At 34.9% G+C, this 21352-nt stretch overlaps 1 protein-coding gene across 1 annotated transcript in view; it reads right to left on the bottom strand.

The window, feature by feature from the left end:
• Nucleotides 1-371: 371 nt before the first annotated feature.
• Nucleotides 372-21352, bottom strand: part of ME1 (malic enzyme 1) — a 173356-nt gene continuing 152375 nt past the window's right edge. The window contains exons 10-14 of the mRNA XM_081045123.1: nucleotides 16437-16542; nucleotides 14925-15067; nucleotides 11767-11940; nucleotides 5759-5857; nucleotides 372-2117 (exon numbers count right to left, since the gene is read on the bottom strand). Coding sequence (XP_080901249.1) covers nucleotides 1947-2117; nucleotides 5759-5857; nucleotides 11767-11940; nucleotides 14925-15067; nucleotides 16437-16542 — 693 coding nt within the window. The 3' untranslated portion in view covers nucleotides 372-1946. The remainder of the gene's footprint in view (nucleotides 2118-5758; nucleotides 5858-11766; nucleotides 11941-14924; nucleotides 15068-16436; nucleotides 16543-21352) is intronic.

The following is a 21352-nucleotide window of genomic DNA, read 5'->3' as shown; positions in this document are numbered from 1 at the left end:
ATTCCACCTGTTTCTTCCTTTTTATGAGGCCCCTAGAAATTATACATGTGGCTCACTTTCCTTTTCTATTGGACAGTGCTATTCCAGACTGTACTCCAGTGAAACAAGAACAGACTAAGAAGAAAGATAAACATGGATTTAGAGCCCACCTCCTTCACTCATTAGCTCTGTGGACTTGGCAAGTTACTTTAAAAGTCTACTTCATAAGGGAATTAAATAATATAATGTACGTAGAATACGTGATACTAGTAGTAAGTAATCATCCAAAGCTTGTTTCCCTATCTTTCTCGGAGGACAAGGAAGTAGCTCATTCAACACAGTATATGGCAAATATGGCCACACGTGTGTTAAATGAAGTTCATACTGAAATTAGCTATTAGAATATTTTTAATTCATTGTATCCTGTCACATGATCACCAAGACCCAGCATTATCATTTTTAAATGTAACAACATTTTAAGAGAAAAAGATAATTATTTTATTCATTCACTTTTTCTATACTTTAATAAATCTTTTGCATTGGTAAATACATTCAGTTAGAGCTACAAGACAACATGGAAACAGACATGAAATTGGCATACTGGATCCTTTCAAAATAACTATATTCAGGAAATTCTTGATTAAGTCTTACGTTCAGAAATATCCCACCCCTTCTACTTACACTTAAAACAATTTGTGTAACCTTCAACTTTTAATAAAATCATTTTTTGATATAGTTTACCTTGAACATGTTCTTATACTCTTTAAAAATATTACTTCAAATACAGAAAATTCTCCGAATTCTACAAATAGCAAATGTTATTGTACCTGAGCTTAAGAACCTACAATTGTTTCCATTACCTCAATGATTAATTTCTAAAGTAAAACTTGAAAGTAACATGAATTTCTAGACTTTAACTATTAATGGTAATTCAAATATTTTAATATCTGATGTAAAGATAATTTCTGATGTTGGGGAAGAAGCTACAAAACTTTCTCCAAACTCAAAGGAATTGTGTTTGTTGTAACAACACAGAGCTCTGAATTACCTGAGCGAATCAAGGGGAGATTAGAGCAGGTCACTCAAGTGGGACCAGCTTGTCTCAGAACCATGTTCTTGCTCCTGACTCTGGAGATCTTTGTCTTAGGAGGTCAACTCTGCAGGCAGCCCTTTCTCAAGGAGCTTAGCTCTTCCCACTTTTCCGCTGAGCTGGCCCGAGGTACCGACCTCCAGACAGGAGCCACAGTCTGCAAAGGCCCAGCAACAGCAATGTGGAACTGAAGGACAGGGCACTTAGTCAGGGGAAAGAAGGATGCTATTCCATGGGGTTCTGACTGAGGCCAAGGAGATAAGAAGATGTACCAATGGGGAAAGAATAGTAAAATCTAAGGCTGCACAAGGCATTATAAACAGAAATTATCTTTCTTAGAAATGTTAGAATTCAGTTGCACATGGAAAAAGAAAAAACAAATATAATCTAGGAGTGGAATAAAAATACCTGAGAAGTTACTTTTCTCTAGGCAACAAAGTGTTTCTATTTTGAGCAAAAGTTCATCTATGCCTCAATTCATTTCTGTCTTTATAAAAAACAGTAGATTTTTACAAAATGGTCAAGAAAAGAATTATGGATTTTAATTTAATCATATCAATTTATTCCTTATTTGTGGCTTCCCATAGTTCCCTATATAAAAGTGATGAAGTTCTCAGTAGTAGGTATAATGCCTTTTAAAGAGAACTTGGGCAAACTAAGATGGAAACCATAAACAACAAGAAAGTAAATGAAGCAAAACTGTCTAGTGTGATGTTTACCCTAAACTATATTAATATTCTTCTGTAAATTTTCAGATTGTTAAAGTAAAATTATCTTAAATTAGCATATTATGAATCATTATAAAAGATTCCAATCTTTAAAAATTATGAAAGACTTCAAGATCTCCTTAATGGAGCTAGAAATGTCAGCTATTATGCTACTGGTCAAGTTTGGTCTGTATTTTCTGGGCCTCTTCAGGCCATGAATAACAATCAGGTAGAACTTGGTCATAATCAGTGCTGTACATCTGAGAACGAACAAATGCTTCTTTGTTTGGGGGTTCAGGATAAACTGTAGCTGTCTTTTCTTGGTATGCATCTTTCACAATCTAGAAATAAGAAAAGAATATTAGTTGTTTTAATGAATAGAGATCATGGTAAACACATGTCAGAAGTTTTATCTATTCTAAAAACATAATTTATACTTTATATCTTGTCTGTTTTCAAATAAATTAGGTTGCATTGTAATGAAAGCACACATCAGCAAAGAAGATATAAAATGAAAATGTAATCATATAGCAAGAGGTGAATATATTGGCAACTAAGGAAAATATGAATAGAAGAGATTTATTCAAGGGTGATTATACCAGGATTTCTCAGTGAAGACAGTGGTATAAAAGTCTTCCAATGACCTAACTGATAATGAACTCGAACTAAATACCTTAATATCCTACTAAATTTGAACTCGGACACCTTGTAGTTTCAACAATCCCTATTCTGACCACAAACTCTTATAAAATCTCTTTATTTATCCTAGGGTCTCTTGACCCAGCTCATCTAACCAGAAGACTCCACAGGCAGTTCCAGTGCTTCTTCCCAGGATCACAGCACCTCGTTTCTGTGTGTTTGCACCATACTCGCCATTCTCATCCCCAGTCCAGGGAACACTCAGTGCTGACTTTCTCCTTCATGGCTGTCTCCTGCGATATAACACTTTGTCTAACCTTACTTGGGCCTATTTGTTTGCACTTTGTGCTTTTATCTTCCTTAAACAAACAAACAAACAAAAAACACCCTTCCTCTCATATTTCCCACAAGGTAATTTCAAACCTTTCCCCATCAAGTGCCCATTTGACTCTCATCACTCTACTGAGAAAATTCCAACTAATTAGAGAAAACGATCTCAATTTCCCTTTTCATCAAATTAAACTATCTTCTCTTTTATCTCCAAACATCCTCTCTTCCTCTATTTGAAAAAAATGGATTCGCCCTCTTGTCAGAATTAATTACTGCATATGTGCTCTTCGATTAACTCCTTTCATCAAGGAGCTATCTGTACAATAGACTTATTTGGATAAGTCTGATTTTGAAGAATATTAGAATGATTAAGTATTCTCGTCTCAATGTAAAATTATGCATTTGTGAAATATTAAGATTATAAAGACTGTGCTGTATTATTGAGAAATGTTTATGAAAAAAATCAGGAAACAAAAGTATGTATATACCATACATTATTATAATGATGTTAGAAAAGAAAGCAAACAAATGAAAAAAGACTGAAAGCAAACACACCAAACTGAGAATAATGCTAATGTTGGAAAAGTAGAATATTAAGTATTTTCCTTTTCTCTATTTTCTAAAGTGCCTATAATGTGGTATTATTACATTTTTGACAGCTTTTTTTGTGGTACAGTTCATTCACTACACAATTCAACCATTTTCAGTGTAGAATTGAATTATTTTTCAGGTTTACATAGTTGTGCAACTGTTGCCATATCCAGTTTCAGAATATCTTCATCACACCAAAAAGATCCCTTGTGCCTATTTGCAATCAGTATACCACTTTTATAACAAAATAGATTTTTTTCATTCCTGACATAGACTATGTGGAATTTCACTCCTCTTCCTGCTCCCAGGACACACAATATTAATGAGCCTCTGTCTCAGTGAAATCTTCACTCTCTCCTTGTTAATCCCAAACTCTGCAAGAGTGGCTTAGATTTTATTACTTTCCTAATTCTCAGGCTTCTTAACGTTGCCTATTAAAAATGCTTTTATAAATTTCCTGATGACTTCATAAGTATAAATAAAAGTTGTCATCATTCAGGCTAATTTTTCTCACCAGGATTTGATTCTTTTTATCACAACTTCTACCCCCATCCTGACACTGTCTTCTTTAATTTCTGACATGCTGCTCAGTTCTTAGTCTCTTCTTAAAGACATGACTACTTTCCTTCTTAGCTGCCTTCTTTCTTCTGTCTTCTAGACAGAAAATAAACTGTGTTCTATCCTCAGTTTCCTTTCCTTTCTATACTTGCTTTCTTGTAATCCCAACTATTCCTAAAGCTTCATCTGTTACCACACGGAGATGATTCCCACATCTTTATATCTAGTGTCTCTTTAAGTTTCAGTCATTTCCATCTACTTGTTAAAATTGTACATTTGAATGTACCATTGATACTTCAAACTTTCAGTCGACTTATATCATCTTACTCGTTGACGTTGAGTCTTAGTCGTGATTTCCCAACTCCTATGTGATCAGGTTTGCTCATTATTCTAGGTGTAATATCTGAGTCTTCTTGTACTCTCCTGCTGTCCTTCGCGTCCTTACTTTATCCTCTAATCAGATGCTAACTCTTTTTCATTTAAATCTTCAAAATGAATTTAACATGATAGTATGCTGTTCAGTGTATTCATAATTCAAACTAGTTAAAAACAAGTAGACACAAACTAGGAAAAAATATGAGCATACTCTTTCATTCTTTCATAAATAAATAACCAAGACAATTATCTAACATTTTTTTGATAATTACTTGGTTTTTGAAGCATTTTCCCTCAATCAACAAGATAAATAATGACATATAAATCTAAAATGGTGTTGTTTTGATAAACTTGTTAATAGCTTTGATTTTCAACCAGAAACAATTTTGCCTCTGAGGAAACACTTCGCAATGTCTGGAAACCATGCAAAGGTTACTGGCATCTAATGGAAAAAGGCGAGGATGCTGCAAACATCCTACAATGCCCAGAACAGCCCCTACAACAAAGAGCTATCCAGCCAAAATGTGCATAGTGCTGAGGTTGATAAACCCTAATTTAATTACTATTATGGGCTAAACTATGTCACCCCAAAATGTTGAAGCCTTAACCCCAGTACCTCAGAGAGTGACTGTATTGAGAGATAGGGCCTTTAAGAGGTAATTAAGTTAAAATAAGGCTGTTCGAGCAGACCTGAACCCAAGTGGACTGGTGTCCGTACCAAAAAGGTAAATTTGGACACACAGGGAGACACCAGGGCTACACATACACAGAGGAAAGACCACATGGGGACACAGAGAGAAGGCAGTCATCTGTAAGCCAAGGAGAGAGGTCGCCAAAGGAACCAGATCTGCCTACCCCTTAGTCTTAGATTTCTAGCCTCCAGAACAGGGAGGAAATAAATTTCCTTTTTTAACTCACCCAGTCTGTGGTATTTTGTTATGGCAGCTCGCGTAAACTAATATAATCGTATTGCAAAAACGTCAGTATAACTCTCATTGTAGTTATAGCTGCTTCCTTCAATAGCTTGTCTGTTTGCCCTCATTGAGTTGTTTGCCCTCATTGAGTTGTTTGCCCTCATTGCTTTGCCTTCTTCCCAGTTGTGATCTTTAAGATGCCAAACGCCATGAGACATGGATAAGGCATGGGGTTCAAGGTCTAAATGTCACTCTACCACATCCACATTATTTTGGTGACTTTCATAAGAGTGATATGGAAAACACTGACTTAAAAAAAGGTGAAGTGGTGGAACTCTAGGTCAAAGGAAACCTAATGAATTAGTTAAATTATGGGAGAGAAAAAGAATGATAGGGGAAGTAACGATTCAGCCCAATTCTTCCATTTCTCAGGACCAAACATAGTTCCTAAGCTCTACTAATGCACTGTGCCTTCTCAAATAAGTTGATACAGGTAGTGGATTTTAATACCTAAAAATGCACACTTAACAATAGAAGGAAGGCAAAACAATGAAGTTGAACTAGAATGGTTTTACCTTTTCTGCAATTTTCAGAGAAATATCTCTAATGGTGTTCAAAGGAGGATAAAGCCGGCCCTCTTCCAAGTGTTTATCTGACACTTGCTCAGCTATAACCTTAAAAAAAAAAAAATCAAAAACATTTACACTTTACAGCATACAATGTGGTGGTTATGAGAATAACTAGCTGAATGGTCACATACACAGTCATGAATAAAAGCTGATCACATTAATGTGACCATCTAATTCTTTTTTAACTTTTATTTATTTTTAGTGTGTTTTTCTAGGACCCATCAGCTCCAAGTCAAGTCATTGTTTTCAACCTAGTTGTGGAGGGTGCAGCTCACAGTGGCCAATGTGGGAATAGAACCAGCAACCTTGTTGTTAAGAGCACCGCGCTCTAACCAATTGAACTAACTGGCTGCCCATGACCATCTAATCTCATTCCCCCCTTTATCAATGGAAAAACTGAGCCCAGAGAGCTCAGTTTGGTGATTTGTGGGATCACAGAGTTAGTGAAAAAGATGGGAACAGAATCTGTTTTTTTTCCTAATCCAGCTCCTTTTCTACCATACCATGGAATGCTAGCAGCTTTACACTTGATACACTAGAGGAGCTGGAGAAAGAGGAGTAAGGTCATCAGAGGAGGATAACAGAAGTGATGGAAAAGGAGTCTGAAAGTTGAGGATAGAAGGCATCCAAGACAGATCATGCCATCACTCCCAGCTCACATAAGGTTGCACAGGAGGCTGAGAAAGCGATTTCAGAGCCACATTGCAAACAGAATTTTAATTTTACAGAGATTTTGGATTATCTGAATCACCTAACTAGCTGCAGCATTTGCTGCCCTCAAACCATTCCTTATTTCTAAATCAAAGAGTGTATACTTAAAAATTTACTAAGAGGGTCGATCTTATGTTAAGCATTCTTACCACCATAACAAAAAATTAATAATAAAGAGGGTGAGAAAACAATTTTGCAGCCAGTAGATTTATTTGTTGATAGCATAGGTTGTGGTGATGGTTCCACAGGTTATACTTATCAACAAACTCATCAAGTACATAATTAAAATTACAGCTTTTTGTATGTCAATCATACGTCGATAATGTGGCTGAAAAAAATTAGGTAAATTGACCTCATGTGCCCCCTGACATGATGCACTGAGACGGGTACAATTATTAGGCACACAGTGCTCCAAACAAAACCGTATACTTGAATTAAATCATGAGGAAACAATCACATGAACCCAAATTGAGGAACACTGTAAAAAAACAACTGTCCTATACTCTCAAAAATGTCAATGCCATGAAAGAAACAAAAGGACTAAAATAGTCTTGCAGATTAAAGGATTAGGCTAGAGGCTCTAAAGTCTTTTAAATGGATGGATAATTGACAAACATTGAATTTGGACTGTACATTAGATAATAGTATTCCATCAATAATAAAGTTTCTGAATTGCTAATGATACACTGATCACATAAGAAAATGTCCTGAAATATTTAGGGGAAAAGAGGCATAATATCTGTAAGTTGCCCACAAATGGTTCAACAATAAAATACTATGTATATATGTATATAAATAAAATAGTGATAAATTATTTACTGGACCTACTAGGGCACAGAGATGGACTCAGCAACCTTGAAGTTCCCTCCAGCTCTAAGACTTTGATTAATGTCTTTCAGTGGGGTGGGTCTAATTCAGTCTGCAAAGCTGGGTCTTTATTTAATAGAAATATGGAAGCAGAGAGGAAATAGAAAACCATCTTCATTTGATATTTTGAATAATCAAATACTTATTTTTCAGTATCTTTAATATCTTTTAGGTTTTTTTTAATCGCGATATTATTTCTGAAATATTGTTTTGGTGCCACTATCAAATATTAAAGACGTAACACTACAGAAAAATTTAAAAAGCAGTTCCTGCCCTTGAGATATGTATACTTTAGTGAGGTAACAAGAAGCAGGAAGAAGAAGAGAATACTAAAACAGAAGGCAGCCTTGTCTAAAGATGAAATATGAGTGGTAAGAAATCCAGAGGAATAGTGGAGGGAGCATGGGTATGGAATTGAAGGAAAGCTAGGAGTTAAACAAACAGGAAAAGGGTGGGCACTCCAGAAAGAAGCCAGAGTCAGACCAAACACAGATATAGGAACTGGACTCGGTGAGCCCAAATGTCCTGATCTAGGGGAGGAGATTATCTGTGTAGAAAAATAAGGGTTGGAGCACTCTCAGTGCAAATTAAGGAGTTTGGGTTAAGTCCTATGGGCGACTGTGGACCTCTGCACAAGGATATTTAGGCAGGGGTTGGGGCAGGGAAAGGCAGATTTCTAAGTCTACGTTTCTCTTTGTGATATAAGACTAATAATAGTCCCTAATTCATACGATTAAATGAAATAAACACCAGTAAAGAATTTACCACATTGTCTGGGAAAATAAGTGTACAATAAATCTTAGCTATTTCATTTTAAAAAGAACAGATAGGCAGCCAGCATGGCAGAGTAGATGTAAAATAGCTTTTGGGATCAGATCTATTTCTACAACACATTAGTTTATTAGCTTTTTGATTTGGAGGCAAGTTATGTAACCCATCAACTTCAAATTTTTTCAATGGTTTACATGAGATTATATGTATATTGCTCCTATCACTGCTGTCACATTGCTGGTATTCAAAATCATTGTTTTTTCCCCCTAGAACACAAATATCATTTTAAAGAGACTGGAGGAAAGTCAGAAGATGGATAAGTATTGGCTCATTCTCTCAAAACTATTTGCTGCTTTTGAAATGCCAGTGTGTCTCTCTCTCTCTCTAACTGCATTGAGGTTGCTTTCAAAGAATCTCTCTGTTCCATTTTGACAATGTTATGGTAGCTGGATTTTCAGTTATCCAGTGACTTCAAGAATCAAAGTTTCCTCCAGATGCTATTGTCTACTGTGATCATCTCTGGGAGAAATCAGGAAGCCGTGGGGTGAGGGAGATGAAAGGACACAAACCAGGAGACTCAGGAGGAGTGGTGGAAGGATAGGAAGCTAAGGTTTGCCTCACAGATGTGGAAAAAAGGGGAGGAGTCTGTTCCCAGGGTGCCGTGCAACCGTGCGGGGCCAGGAGGGCTGACCCAGGGAGCGCTGGGTGCTTTCATCAGAAGTCCAGAAGACGGTCCAGAGGACCAGGAGAGCCAAAAGTGATAGGAGTAATATACATATAATCTCATATAAACCACTGAAAAAATTTGAAGTTGATGGGTTACATAACTTGCCCCTAAATCAAAAAGCTAGTAAACTAATATATTAAAATGTCCAGGAATAAATAGTCTTTGGGATTGGTGCCAATCCACGAGAGTTCTGATTCCATAAGGTAGCCAACTAACATTTTTATAATAATCCTAACTTATTAAATTTGGAGTGAACAAAAAATTCACCTAGATCTCTTACATGTTACTTTTGTTAACTACAAAATATGATCTAGACACAACGGACTTTCTTGTTTTGGGGGCCCTCCAGCAGTGAGTGTCTGTGGTATGGTATTTATTCTTCTTGCTAAGATGTATGACTACTTCTATTGAAGTCAATTCAATAAGCATTTACTACTTTTCTGCTGTGTGCTTTCGCATTATGCTAGGTGCAACTGGAATTTTGAAAGAAGTATATGAATGACTCTTTTTAAAAAAAGATTAATTACAATTTAATTATAAGGCACCACTTAATTGTTTAAAACATGAAGAGCATAATAAACTAGTAATGAAATTGAACGTCGATGTGTTTGATGACGATAGCTATGGCTAAGGAGAAAGATCAAGATGAGCCAGAGTAATCACAAAAGGATTCAAGGAGGAAGTGGGACTTAAGCAATGACCTGAGGGATAGGCTCAGAGAGGTGGGTAACAGTTTTCAGAGTTTTCCAAGCAAAATAACAGAGAGAGCACTTGCATATGTATATGTATGCATGGTGAGTTTGAGGGCTTTCGGATGGGTGAGAATGAAAAGAATGTCCATCTTCTAAGCTTTGGCGCTGGTTTAAAAAGGGGGTGTCACTAATAGAAATGCAAACATTGAGGGTGAGAGAAGATGAAAAGTATGGTTTTATACATCTTGTGTTTAAGGAAACATCAGGGCATTTCTGTGGAAATATCCATCAGATAATGAGATATGGTAAAGATGATAACAGAGGTACACAGATTTGGCCACTTTTAGAATGAAGACAATGGAAACAAGAGAATAGCTGAGATCTCGGATAGAAAAGGAAAAGAAAAAAAAGGAAGAAAACAAACAAACACAAATAAATGCTAGAAAAAAAAGCTCATAATTAAAAGGGACATGAAAATGAGACAATGAAAACAATAAAGTGGTAAGGAAAACAATAAAGTGGTAAGGAAAACAGGAATATTGTATTGAAGCCTAAGAGAAAACCAATGGAAAAGCCAAAATATTTAGCCAGAGAGATAACTAGCTATGATAAGACTAACACTACTGACATTAATATATTATACTTATTCTTTCTTAAAGTTTTCTTGTATTTTCCTGGAGAGTAAATGGAAAGAATGTTTTTTTTGAAATTTGTCGCTAGAGGGTGCTGGAGTTATTTAGGAAAGAAAACATACTGGCTACTGTGAGTAAAAGATCATTTTTTTTCTTATGATATGTCTGCAATAAAAGATATGTTTGCTATAAAGTGGTAACGTTTTCCTTAATGTAACACCTGTGAATAGCTCTTTTAGTAATTAGACATCTACTTATACTCAGAAACATTTTCTGAGTTAAAGAAACTCTGAGACATCAGTTTTTAATGCAGTGACGTCATGTTTTTAATGCAGTGACGAAAAAGAAAGGAGCAGAACAAGACATCTGTTCACACAGAATGACGCCAAATACTAAGCACTGGGATTATATATACTCCTTTAGATCACATCAATAACACCAGAATCTTTGTCAACTTCCTCCTCACAATAGAAAGAATAACATGTTTGCATGATGAAATGTTTAAATATTACTAAACCGTTATTTGGTTCAGTTCAATTATAATGTTGGTTTAATTTTAAGAGATGAAATTCACTCAAATTTCTCATTCATGAATTGCATCAATTTCAAAGGTGATATCAACCAGATGAATATCCTGATTATTAAAAGCTCATGATTTTACAAATACATATCCAGTCATGTGTCATCCCCCTGAGACTTGGTGAGCAAGGGGAAATGATGGGAACCTGAAGTTCATGTTACCTCTTGTGCCGTAAGTAATGAAGTCCTTTGTCTCTAAGAGTTTGTGTCTTTTGCCAGTATTTATGGAACTGTGGCAGGCTAACTTGTGAGCTTGCAAATAGTGTAAAATTTCAGATCTTCCACAGTCAGAACAGTAGCTGGGCAGAGTCTCCCTAGTGGGTCTGTCATGTGATGTTCTGAGAATCTTTCCCGAAGGCCCACACTAAGAACCCAAAGTCCTCTTAATGACCTTGTAAATACCTAATTTTCTGTTTTAATTTACTTTCTGCTTAAAATACTAGAGTATTTTCTGTTTTCTACACTGAACCGAGAATGATAAAGAGTTCTTCACTATACTAAATCAGGCTTTCATTTTAAATCTTCAATATGCCATTATTTAGAGAAGTTCTTAATGGAGAAATATAATATTTACCACTTAACCTATGAACTGGAAACAAAATTTTTAATTGTCTCATTACTGTCACATAATTTGATTGGAAGTGTGAAGATAAAAAAGGGTTCTTTTTAAAAAATCAGAATCCAATTCCTTTACTGGCTACTGAAGAACAACTTTAACTAGTGATTCAATACAGACCTGCTACTCACTCCTTATTCTCCACTGGGAAATATTTTCTCTTCTTCAGCTATACCTCACCTTGGAAGTGAGCTAGGATGCTGTTAGGTTGGTACAAAAGTAATTCTGTTTTAAAAGGTTGAAAATTGCAAAAAACCTCAATTACTTTTGCACCAACCTAATAGATACATAAAACATTTGACAACCTACACTGAGCTGATTTGGTCTTTTATAGCCCTGGCGAACTCCTTTAACAATACCTCAGCAGTAGTGAGAAAAGTCTTATCTGTGATGTGCCGCAGACCACACGCCACTACACCAAGAGCAACTCCGGGAAACACATAGGAATTGTTGCCTTGGCCAGGATACAGGGTCCGTCCATTGGGAAGAGTGACTGGATCAAAAGGACTGCCACTGGCAAAAACTGCACGCCCCTACAACACAGACACACAGTTTTAAAAAGAAGCAAGATACCTTAAAACAAATGTATTGTAACAGAACTACCCCATGTGAGTATTTAGGAAGAACTCTAATTTTTTATTAACTCCCTACTAAGTCCGGGCAAGCTTTTATAATATGATGTTGGCAGTATATAATAAGTTCTGCAGTGGGTGATTATGACTGTTCTCTGTCTTCCTCTCTAGGAGGAGTAGACAAAGCAGGGGATACCCTCTATTCTCTGCAGCGGCCCAACCTATAGGCCTACCAACCATTTCCATATAGGCTTCCAGTTATAGACTTCTGAAAATAAAAACGATAGATTAATATTAGAGTATTGGAAAGGATGACATTTTAGGTTAGAGTTTAGGGATCAACACATTTCAACATAATCACTAGGAAAAATTTTATACATTTCTATATTGCAAATAATTATATGGAAAATCATATAGGAAACAAACTCATTAGAACAAGTGGGATTAGCAAATAAGAAGATTAAATTTTCAATACTTTTCAAAAACGGTCTTTATTTTTTTCCTAGTCTTAATATTTTGTCATAATGTTTTTGAGGAATCTCATGTATGACGCCTTAAGATGGCACTAACTGGGGCCTGTTAGTCATACTGCTGATCAAAAGGGAATCGGTGTGATCTCTGAGGGTGAGGGTGATGGTGGAGATAGAGTGGAGAGCATTCCTTCTAAAATAGGAATAGGAAACCCTCAACACATATGGCATCGCAATCTAAGAAATGAATTTGAAAAGTCTAAGGCATCAAATACCCAAATAGTTTAAATGGTGATAGTCTGGGTTATAACTTTCATCCCTTTTACATCTAGAGTAAATCCATTATGATATTAATAGTATTAACTTATTCATTTCTAACAAATATAACTTTTGTATAAAGGTAAAGTTGTATAATATGATTCAACCTTATTTAGGATATAAAAAGATAAAAATAGATGAGAAAGAAAATTAAAATTCTCATCTAGGTGTCTATAAGACACGTTTTACACAAAATTAGGTTTTATTTTCAGACAAGTCTGATACCTTCAGCTTTGTTTAGCAGATAAAATGTCTTATTACAAGCAACTTTCTAATGTAACTAATTATTTGATACATATTATATATACAGATAGTTTGATCATTTATCTTTAAGAAAGAGACCTGCAACATTGTATTTATGCTTGTTTATCTCCCTCCCCTCCTTCACGCCCACTCCTCCTGCCCATCATTCTATAATCATCATATTTTTGGAGGAATGGCATTAAATACCCTCATATATATGAATTGTTAATATGAAGAGGAAATCTCTCTATACCACCTTTGGCATAATTATACCTTTTGTGGTTCAGTATTTTTTTGTATTTTTAACCTTTCCTGGTGACTTTTCCCTTGTGCCTACAGCAATGGAGACTCACATCCAGCAACAGGTAGATCTTTTCTTGTTCTGTAATCTTTTGGCTGAATTAGTGTTTACATTTTCAGCCTCAAAATGACTTTCAATTTGATATATAACAACACAGAACATTAGGCAAGATCATAAGAAAGAGTTTAGGCCATTTATATCACATGCATTCAAACTTAAAATTACAAAGATATAAATTTACCTAATTTTGTTTATGTCTTTTACAAATGAGTCCATAAACTCTTGAGGCCTACTGAGATATAGCAAAGCAAAACAATCACTTCAACACTTATTTATTATGTGTCTACTACATGCAATGCACCATGCTAAAAATTTTATTATGGCTCAGAGGGTTTTTTCCTCCTTTAAGAATTTAAGGACTACTGATGCGGAAAATTCCCCAATCTAGAGATAAGATAAAAATTCAAATTGTTGAGGACATTGATGCCATCCCAAATAATAGAGATGAACAATGGAGTAGTTCCTCACCAAAATTTCATTAATTCTAGTAATGAGCATATAATAAGTGTATAATATTAAACAAGTGTAGCCATAAAGTTCTGATTTGTGCAGTAACATAACTCTGTGTCATGTTTACCTTTTCTAGTTTATTTCGGATTTATTTCCAAAATAAGTATTAGATATATATGACTCAACCCCTACTTTGTTGTAATGATATTTTCAAGTCTTTGAAGGGAAAAAAAGCTCTTGTCAACATATCAGTCAAATACATATTAATACAAACATAGTATCGTGTTTCCCCAAAAATAAGACCTAGCCAGTCCATCAGCTCTAATGCGTCCTTTGGAGCAAAAATTAACATAAGGCCCAGTATTATATTATATTATATTATATTATATTATATTATATTATATTATATTATACTATACTATATTATACTATATTATATTATACCTGGTATTATATTATACCCAGTATTATAATATATAATTATATAAGACCTGGTCTTATTTTAATATAAGCTATGGAAAATTATATTATATTAATATTTGCTCCAAAAGACTTATTAGAGCTGATGGTCTGGCTAGGTCTTATTTTCTGGGAAACGGTATAAATAAGTCATTTTTTGGAAACAGTAAAGTATTGAAACTTTGAGGACTCTTATCCCATCCTGGCTGGATGTCAAAATGGCTGCCCAAATGCTCCACCCATGGCATCAAAACCCAAACCCAGGATTTAGCAAAGCAAAAATAAGATTGTGGTTTTTATACTGTATGCTTCAATGTTTGGGACTAGCTAGTTAAAAGTTATTTTAATAAGCATCTAGAATCAAGCTTTCTCTTTTATGTTTAAATCTTAGATAATTCCAAATCACTTAAGGGAAATTATCAATAAAACATTACAGAGTTTATTTTGTTTTACTGAAAAGAGGATTTTTACAACAACATTCTAGAATAGGAAATCGTTCTTATCTCTTTTGACGGCTCATTTTACTCTCAATCTTGGTTGTGTAATTTTTTAAAGTTAAGTTTGGTAAACACCTTCGATATCATAGGCTTCCCTATATTAAATCAAAATTCTGTTATTAAAACATCAGTTATATTTTGCTTTACCTCAGTTAGTTTATAGCACTGCTCTGCAGTACATTCTGCTTTGCTGGTTGGATTACTCAAAGCAAAAATAATCGGCCGTTCATTGAAGGTGGCCATATCTTTGAGAATTTGTTCTGAGAATGCACCACCAATTGCAGCAACTCCTAATGCAGAAATGAGAAACAGTGAGTAGGATTATCATTGCTTAATTAATCCAAGAAACCCATGCCCCCAAAACAATGAGAGGTCAGGTCATTAATAGACTCTGGACAAAATATAGAATATTTATATTAAAGTGACAGAAAAGGTAAGTTTGTTAATGCCAACAATCTTTAGGGTTACAAATCTACAAGTATCTATTTAAAAAAAAAATCACAGATTTAACTTTTGACTCATACTACATTGAGTTGTTGACCAATCACTAGGCATTTTGATTACAGGCATCTATAACAGGAAATTAAAATGTGTCCAATACATATTCTCTCTCTATAAAACATTCTGACGATATTTCATTCTCTAAGGCTATAACGATGTTTTATAAACCACTGCTTACATTGAAGACAGTCATCCAATTCAATTTAAAATTGAAGTATGACACATTGCAAGAATTTTAACAGAAGAATAAAGCAATTTGTATAATGGAAATGAAAAAAATGCAAGATTCCTGACAGAACATATTTTATAAAAGATAATAAAGGCTATTACAGTTCCTGTCATGGAGTAAGTATTTGTGTTTCATTATGGTTGTCATTTTTCTTAATATTGTCATCTGTTTCGCAGAAGCTTCTAGAAAGGGAGTATAATACAAAGGAAGGGCTGACATTATATCCACAAAAAATAAGGGATAAAGTTTCAGGACTTACTTTGAGTTATTTTCAGCCACACTAAACTTGACCATAACAAACATTTTTCTGTGCACATGCAATGTGTAAAGCTACTGTGTTAAGTGCTATGAGCGATATAAAGATGTGTGAAACATGATCCCTGTCTTCAAGGAGAGTCTCGTGCAGTGCTTCTCAACCTGGGCACTATTAACATTTCGGGTTGGACAATGCCTTGATGTGGCAGGCTGTCCTGTGCGTTGTAGGGTGTTGAGTAATATCCCTAGTCTCTACGCACGAGATGTCAGTACCCTAACCTCCCCCTCTCCTCTCAGTTGTGACAACCAAAAATGTCTCCAGGCGTTGCCAAATATTTCCGGGTGCAAAATCCCACCCATTTGAGAACCACTGTCTATTTGGAGCAATCAAGCCTGGAAAAATACTGAATCTGCAGGATATTAATAAACAGGTTGACAGAGTTAGCAGAGGGGGCCACACACTTCAGCTAGGATCAGTAAGACTAAGGAGACCCAATGAATATACAAATCTAGGCGTCTACGGGATACTGTTGCTTCAGTAAATGAGCCATTTTGTTTGTTAGTTCCAAAGGTTAGAATTTCAGAAAGGCTAGATTATGCCTCAAAAATCAGGAGTAAAAAAACAAATCAGGCAAAAGTGGGGTCAGAAGGGTTTATGGGACGGAGAAGTTTACCTATGAGAGCTGTTGGTTTTATTTCTTGTACAATGTCTTTTAGGTTCTTCATTTCTTCATGTTCATGGGCAAATTCCTCTTTCTCTTTTGTTAAAGCAGCACGTCCCTAGTAAAGCAAAGAAGAAGAAATGGCAAATCAGCCAGACATATGTGAGTCAAAGAAATTTCAAAATATTACCCATATTACCAGTATTTATCTTTAACAGTTTTATGTGTTACAGCTGTTCTTAAAGTCTTTCTCCAGTTATCAGAGTATAATTTCATTCATTCTTTTGACAAATATTTATGCCTCAGACAATGTTCTAGACAATGGAGAGATAACAGTGAATAAAATTAAGTCTTTCCTTTACTTAACTATTATTTTATATTAAAAATCCTAATTCTATATATCTTTCTAAGAAACTGTCATTAACAAATGGTAATACAAAATGTCGTGTAAGTAAAGGTATTGTTTACTAAACATTATTTGTGTTACTATAACAGTGTCTTAGAATACAGAGTGAGCTTCAGCAGCAGCACAGCCAATTTATGTACCATTGACTAAGAATGGAACTTGATGCCATATTTATATTATAGTTTGATTTTCTAAATAAGTATTAGCTTTACATGTTTTTCTTTTTTTTTATTAAAGTTTATTGGGGTGTTTTGATTATGAATGTGTCATGTGTTATCTAGGAAACATCTCATTATAATATTCTAGTTGCAAATTTTCAAGATTTTAAATAAATCCCTGCCTAACTTTATATGGTACTTTATGACTTATTAAGTGGTTTTCACATGTTTATTCTCCTCAACAATTTTGAAAAGTAGGGTAAATATAATTAGTCATTTTGCCTGAGGAAACAGAGGCTCTGAGATATTAAGCAACTTGCCCAAGGCAGGTACTGGAACTCAGTCTTTTGAATAATACACACAGGACAGAGCTGGAGAAAAAGTTTTATAAATAGTATATGACAGATTGTTTGCAAATTGTTAATCATAAAGATAGACAATTTTCTTGCTTAAAAAAAGGTTACTGTCATTTTATTTCTGTTTTTAAAAGCAATATATGTGAATTAGAGATAACTTGAAACATACAAAGCTCTTTGTAATGTTTCATCTGTAAAATAAGGACAAAAATTTCGACCTCATCAGCTTGTTTGTGGATTAAATTAAATAATACACCTAAAGCACTTGGAACTGTACCCAATTTTTAACAAGAGCTCAATGTTAGTTGTTGTAATTCAAATTATTGTGAAGAAGAAATAAATTATAATTCCAGCACTTGTAATTTTGGTGCATTTTCTTGTAGTTTGCTATAAAGTGCTATTTCTCTACTACCACTTTCTATTATGAGCATGACATTATAGCAAACAGCTTCCTAAAAACCAAATTCACCATTAGTCATTTCTAAGTTCTAAAAGGTTATTATTGCACTTTTTCTTTCTTGCAAATCAAAATATACTGCGTCTGAGACATTGTGAAAAATAATCTTATTTAATATTAATTAAAAAGGACGTGTGCACCCCCATGTTTATTGCAGCATGATTTACAATAGCCAAGACATGGAAGCAACCTAAGAGTCCACTGATGGACGAATGGACACAGAAAATGTGATACAGATATGTGCATATATATGTATGTATAACTGAACATTAATCAGCCATAAAAAAGAGGAAAACTTGCCATTTGCGACAACAGGCACGCTTGAGGGTATTATGCTAAGTGAAATAAGTCGGAGAAAGACAAATACCATATGACCTCACTTACATGTGGAATATAAAAAAACAACAAAAAACAACAAACTCATAGATACGGAGAACAAATTGATGTTTGCCAGAGGTGGGGTATGGGGGAAGGGGAAAAATAGGTGAAGGGGGTCAAAAAGTACAAACTTCCAAATTATAAAATAAGTCCTGGGATACAATATACAGCATGGTAACTATAGTTCATAATACTGTATTGTACATTTGCAAGTTGGTAAGAGGATAGCTATTAACAAAAGTTCTTATCACAAGAAAAAAGTGTAACTACGTGTGGTGATGGATAACTACAGTTATTGTGGTGATCATTTCACAATATATACAAAGAATGAATCATTATGTTCTACACCTGAAACAAATATAATGCCATATGTCAATTATATCTCAATTTTTAAAAATCTTATTTAATTCACTCAATCAGATTTGAAGCTTATTGTTTCATATTTACTTCAGAAGAGAGCATTTTAGTTTCTAGTAATATTAAGTTAAATATTCTTAGTCCATATTCTTGTTCACCATGCTTAGTACAGAAAAAATTAGTCAACAGAATCATATAAATTCAGTTTCTACTTTCATCAGGCAGCACCAAATTGTTCAATAAAATCTATTATCATAACCATTTTACAATTAGTGATAGGTCTAACAACAAATAGTTAATGTAAAGCTGGACTGATCTTGTGAGTAAACACTAAATGTTCTCAAAGTTATTTTGTATTTATAAAGTAATACCTTTAAAAACTGCTTTATAATAATATTAAAAATCTATGACAATACTGAAATCTTGTAATTCTCACCAAATTGCAGTGTGGAGAGCTACCTGGTACCCCATCCTCACCTCTCTTAGCTTCACAGCTGGGAAATTTATTTCACTGATGTATCTCAATCGTAAAGATTAATTATGCATCATCCTAGCATGTAAAAAGTGGCTAGGCTTAATGATAATTTATTAGTCACAAATAAGAAAACAGAGGTATTTGGAGTACCACAGAATTCCCCAAAATATTTTGATAATTCAGACTTTAATTTAGGCTTCCTCATCATCCTTTTCCTGGGTCAATATCTTTGGCATTGTAACTTTACAGTTCCTTTCACAAGAGGCAGAGTATACTTTCCTACCCCTTGTCTTTGGATGTGAACATGCGTGTTGCTTTGGTCAATAAAATGTGAACTGAAATGAGAGTGAGCCAGTTTCAAACTCAGGCCTCAAGAGGAACTGGTGTTTCTGTTTGCTCTCTTGTGCCTTTGTCATTCCTTTAGAAGTGCATAACCTGGCTAGCTTGCTGGTCCAAGGAGGATGACAGTCTTGTAAAATGACCTGGACCCAACCTATAAGTAAAGTCACCTATCCAGCATCCTTAAAGCTACCCCATCGGACCCATAAGTGTGAGAGAAATACATAATTATCATTATATGTCACTGAGATTTTGTTGCTTTTGATAACACAGCAATATCTGACTGATACAAGGGGTGATTTTAATTTTGATCATATATTTCACCATTTGTTTTCACTCGGTGTTGTTCCTATTTGTTGTTTTGGGAATAAGAGGTTCTTTTCCCTGAAATGATCTGATGAAAAGAATGCTTTTGCAATCATCTGCTACTTCAATGCTGAGTTATTTGGCAAAAAAATAATCTTGCATTATTAGAAAGAAGAAAGTCTGGTCATGGACAGAAATAAGAATTTGGAACTATATGATAATTACAACATTTAACTATCTAAATTATTTCTGAACTATTTCTAGAAGTAGTATAAGCTAAACTATTTTCATTTTCACAACAAATGAGATTTCTACAAGTACTAAAAGTTTTGGCTCAGGGAGACATATTTCCCGAGAATAATAACTTTCACCTTCCCGCATTCTAAACTAAACATGACATAGTTTTGGGTTGCTACTCTTCAGAAATGCATACACTTGCATAAAGGCAAGGAACCAGATTAACATCTGGTTAATTAACATATATCTGAGGCTCTATGTGGCAAACACTACAGGACCCCAAATTGCTTCTAACATTACTTCCTGTACATTTGAGGCTAAAAGGCTAACTGTATTCCCCAGATTCTCTTGCAGCTAGGGTTTCAGCTTTAACTATAGTGCTCACCAAGCTGATGTACCTTTAGAGGACCTTGAAGGAGAAATGTGCACCATGAAGCGGTGGCCATATAGCTCTTCTGGAAAGTTTGTGCTGACCAGGTAGGTGCTGACCTTTGCTTGTTCCCTCCCCTCCCCTCCCCTCCCCTCCCCTCTCCTCCCCTTCTTTTCAGGCATATGTGGCAGTCTTTAGTCCACCACCAACAGGTAGGTGCTAAGCGATGATCATGGCAGCTACCATATTGGGCTGCTTTCCTTTTATGGCCAAGACACTGATTCTCGAGTGAGTTGCAATAGCAGCTCTCTTGCTAATACAGATTTGTATGACAAGAACTATTCCTCAAAGTCCAGGCTGGGGCTTACTTCTTCAAAGGTTTAGAGATTTTCTTTTCAGGATGTTTTTACAGACAAGGGAAGTTGTTTAATGTGTGCTAGGTTCTCTAATAGAGAAAAAGGATCTCAGGATAATTATTCACCTTCCAAACTGGCTTGAGTCATTCTAATGCAATGTTATATAATCTTGAGGACTGCTGAGAAAATGCTTACCTCTTAGAGAAGATTGACTATATCGCAGGGTTTGCCTATTGGTCTTTTTGTTTTTCCATCTGATAAAGTGTATTACGCAAATGCAATTCAGTAAATTCAGTATAGTCTGAATATGTCACATTACTTTTATGTCCAAATAGTGAAAACTTTTTTATGCTATGGCAGAGAATTCTAATTATCTATCAATATTCTCTCTGTTTTTTCAAAAAATGATAAAAACACTTAACAAAGATTTACTCTCTTAAAAATTTTTTACATGTACAATCTCTCTTTTTTATTTTTTTTCATTCTATCCTTTTTAATAATAAGTTTTTTCAGTTTTAGCCAACCACATCACTACCCAGGTGGAAACTATATTTCTTAGCCTCTTTACAGCCTGGAGTGGGATGCAATTCAGACTACCTAATGGCCAAAAAGATGGGCTTCTGGGTTTTATGCAACTTCTGGGTTGTATCTTTAAAAACAAAGGAAGCATACTCCCTCAATCCATTCCCCATCCTCTCTCCCCAGCTGCTGGGAGATAGTGAGAATTTTGTAC

Source organism: Rhinolophus hipposideros, assembly GCF_964194185.1.
Source record: "Rhinolophus hipposideros genome assembly, chromosome: 3".
NCBI lineage: Eukaryota > Metazoa > Chordata > Mammalia > Chiroptera > Rhinolophidae > Rhinolophus > Rhinolophus hipposideros.
This window is presented reverse-complemented; position numbering and strand designations above follow the sequence as displayed.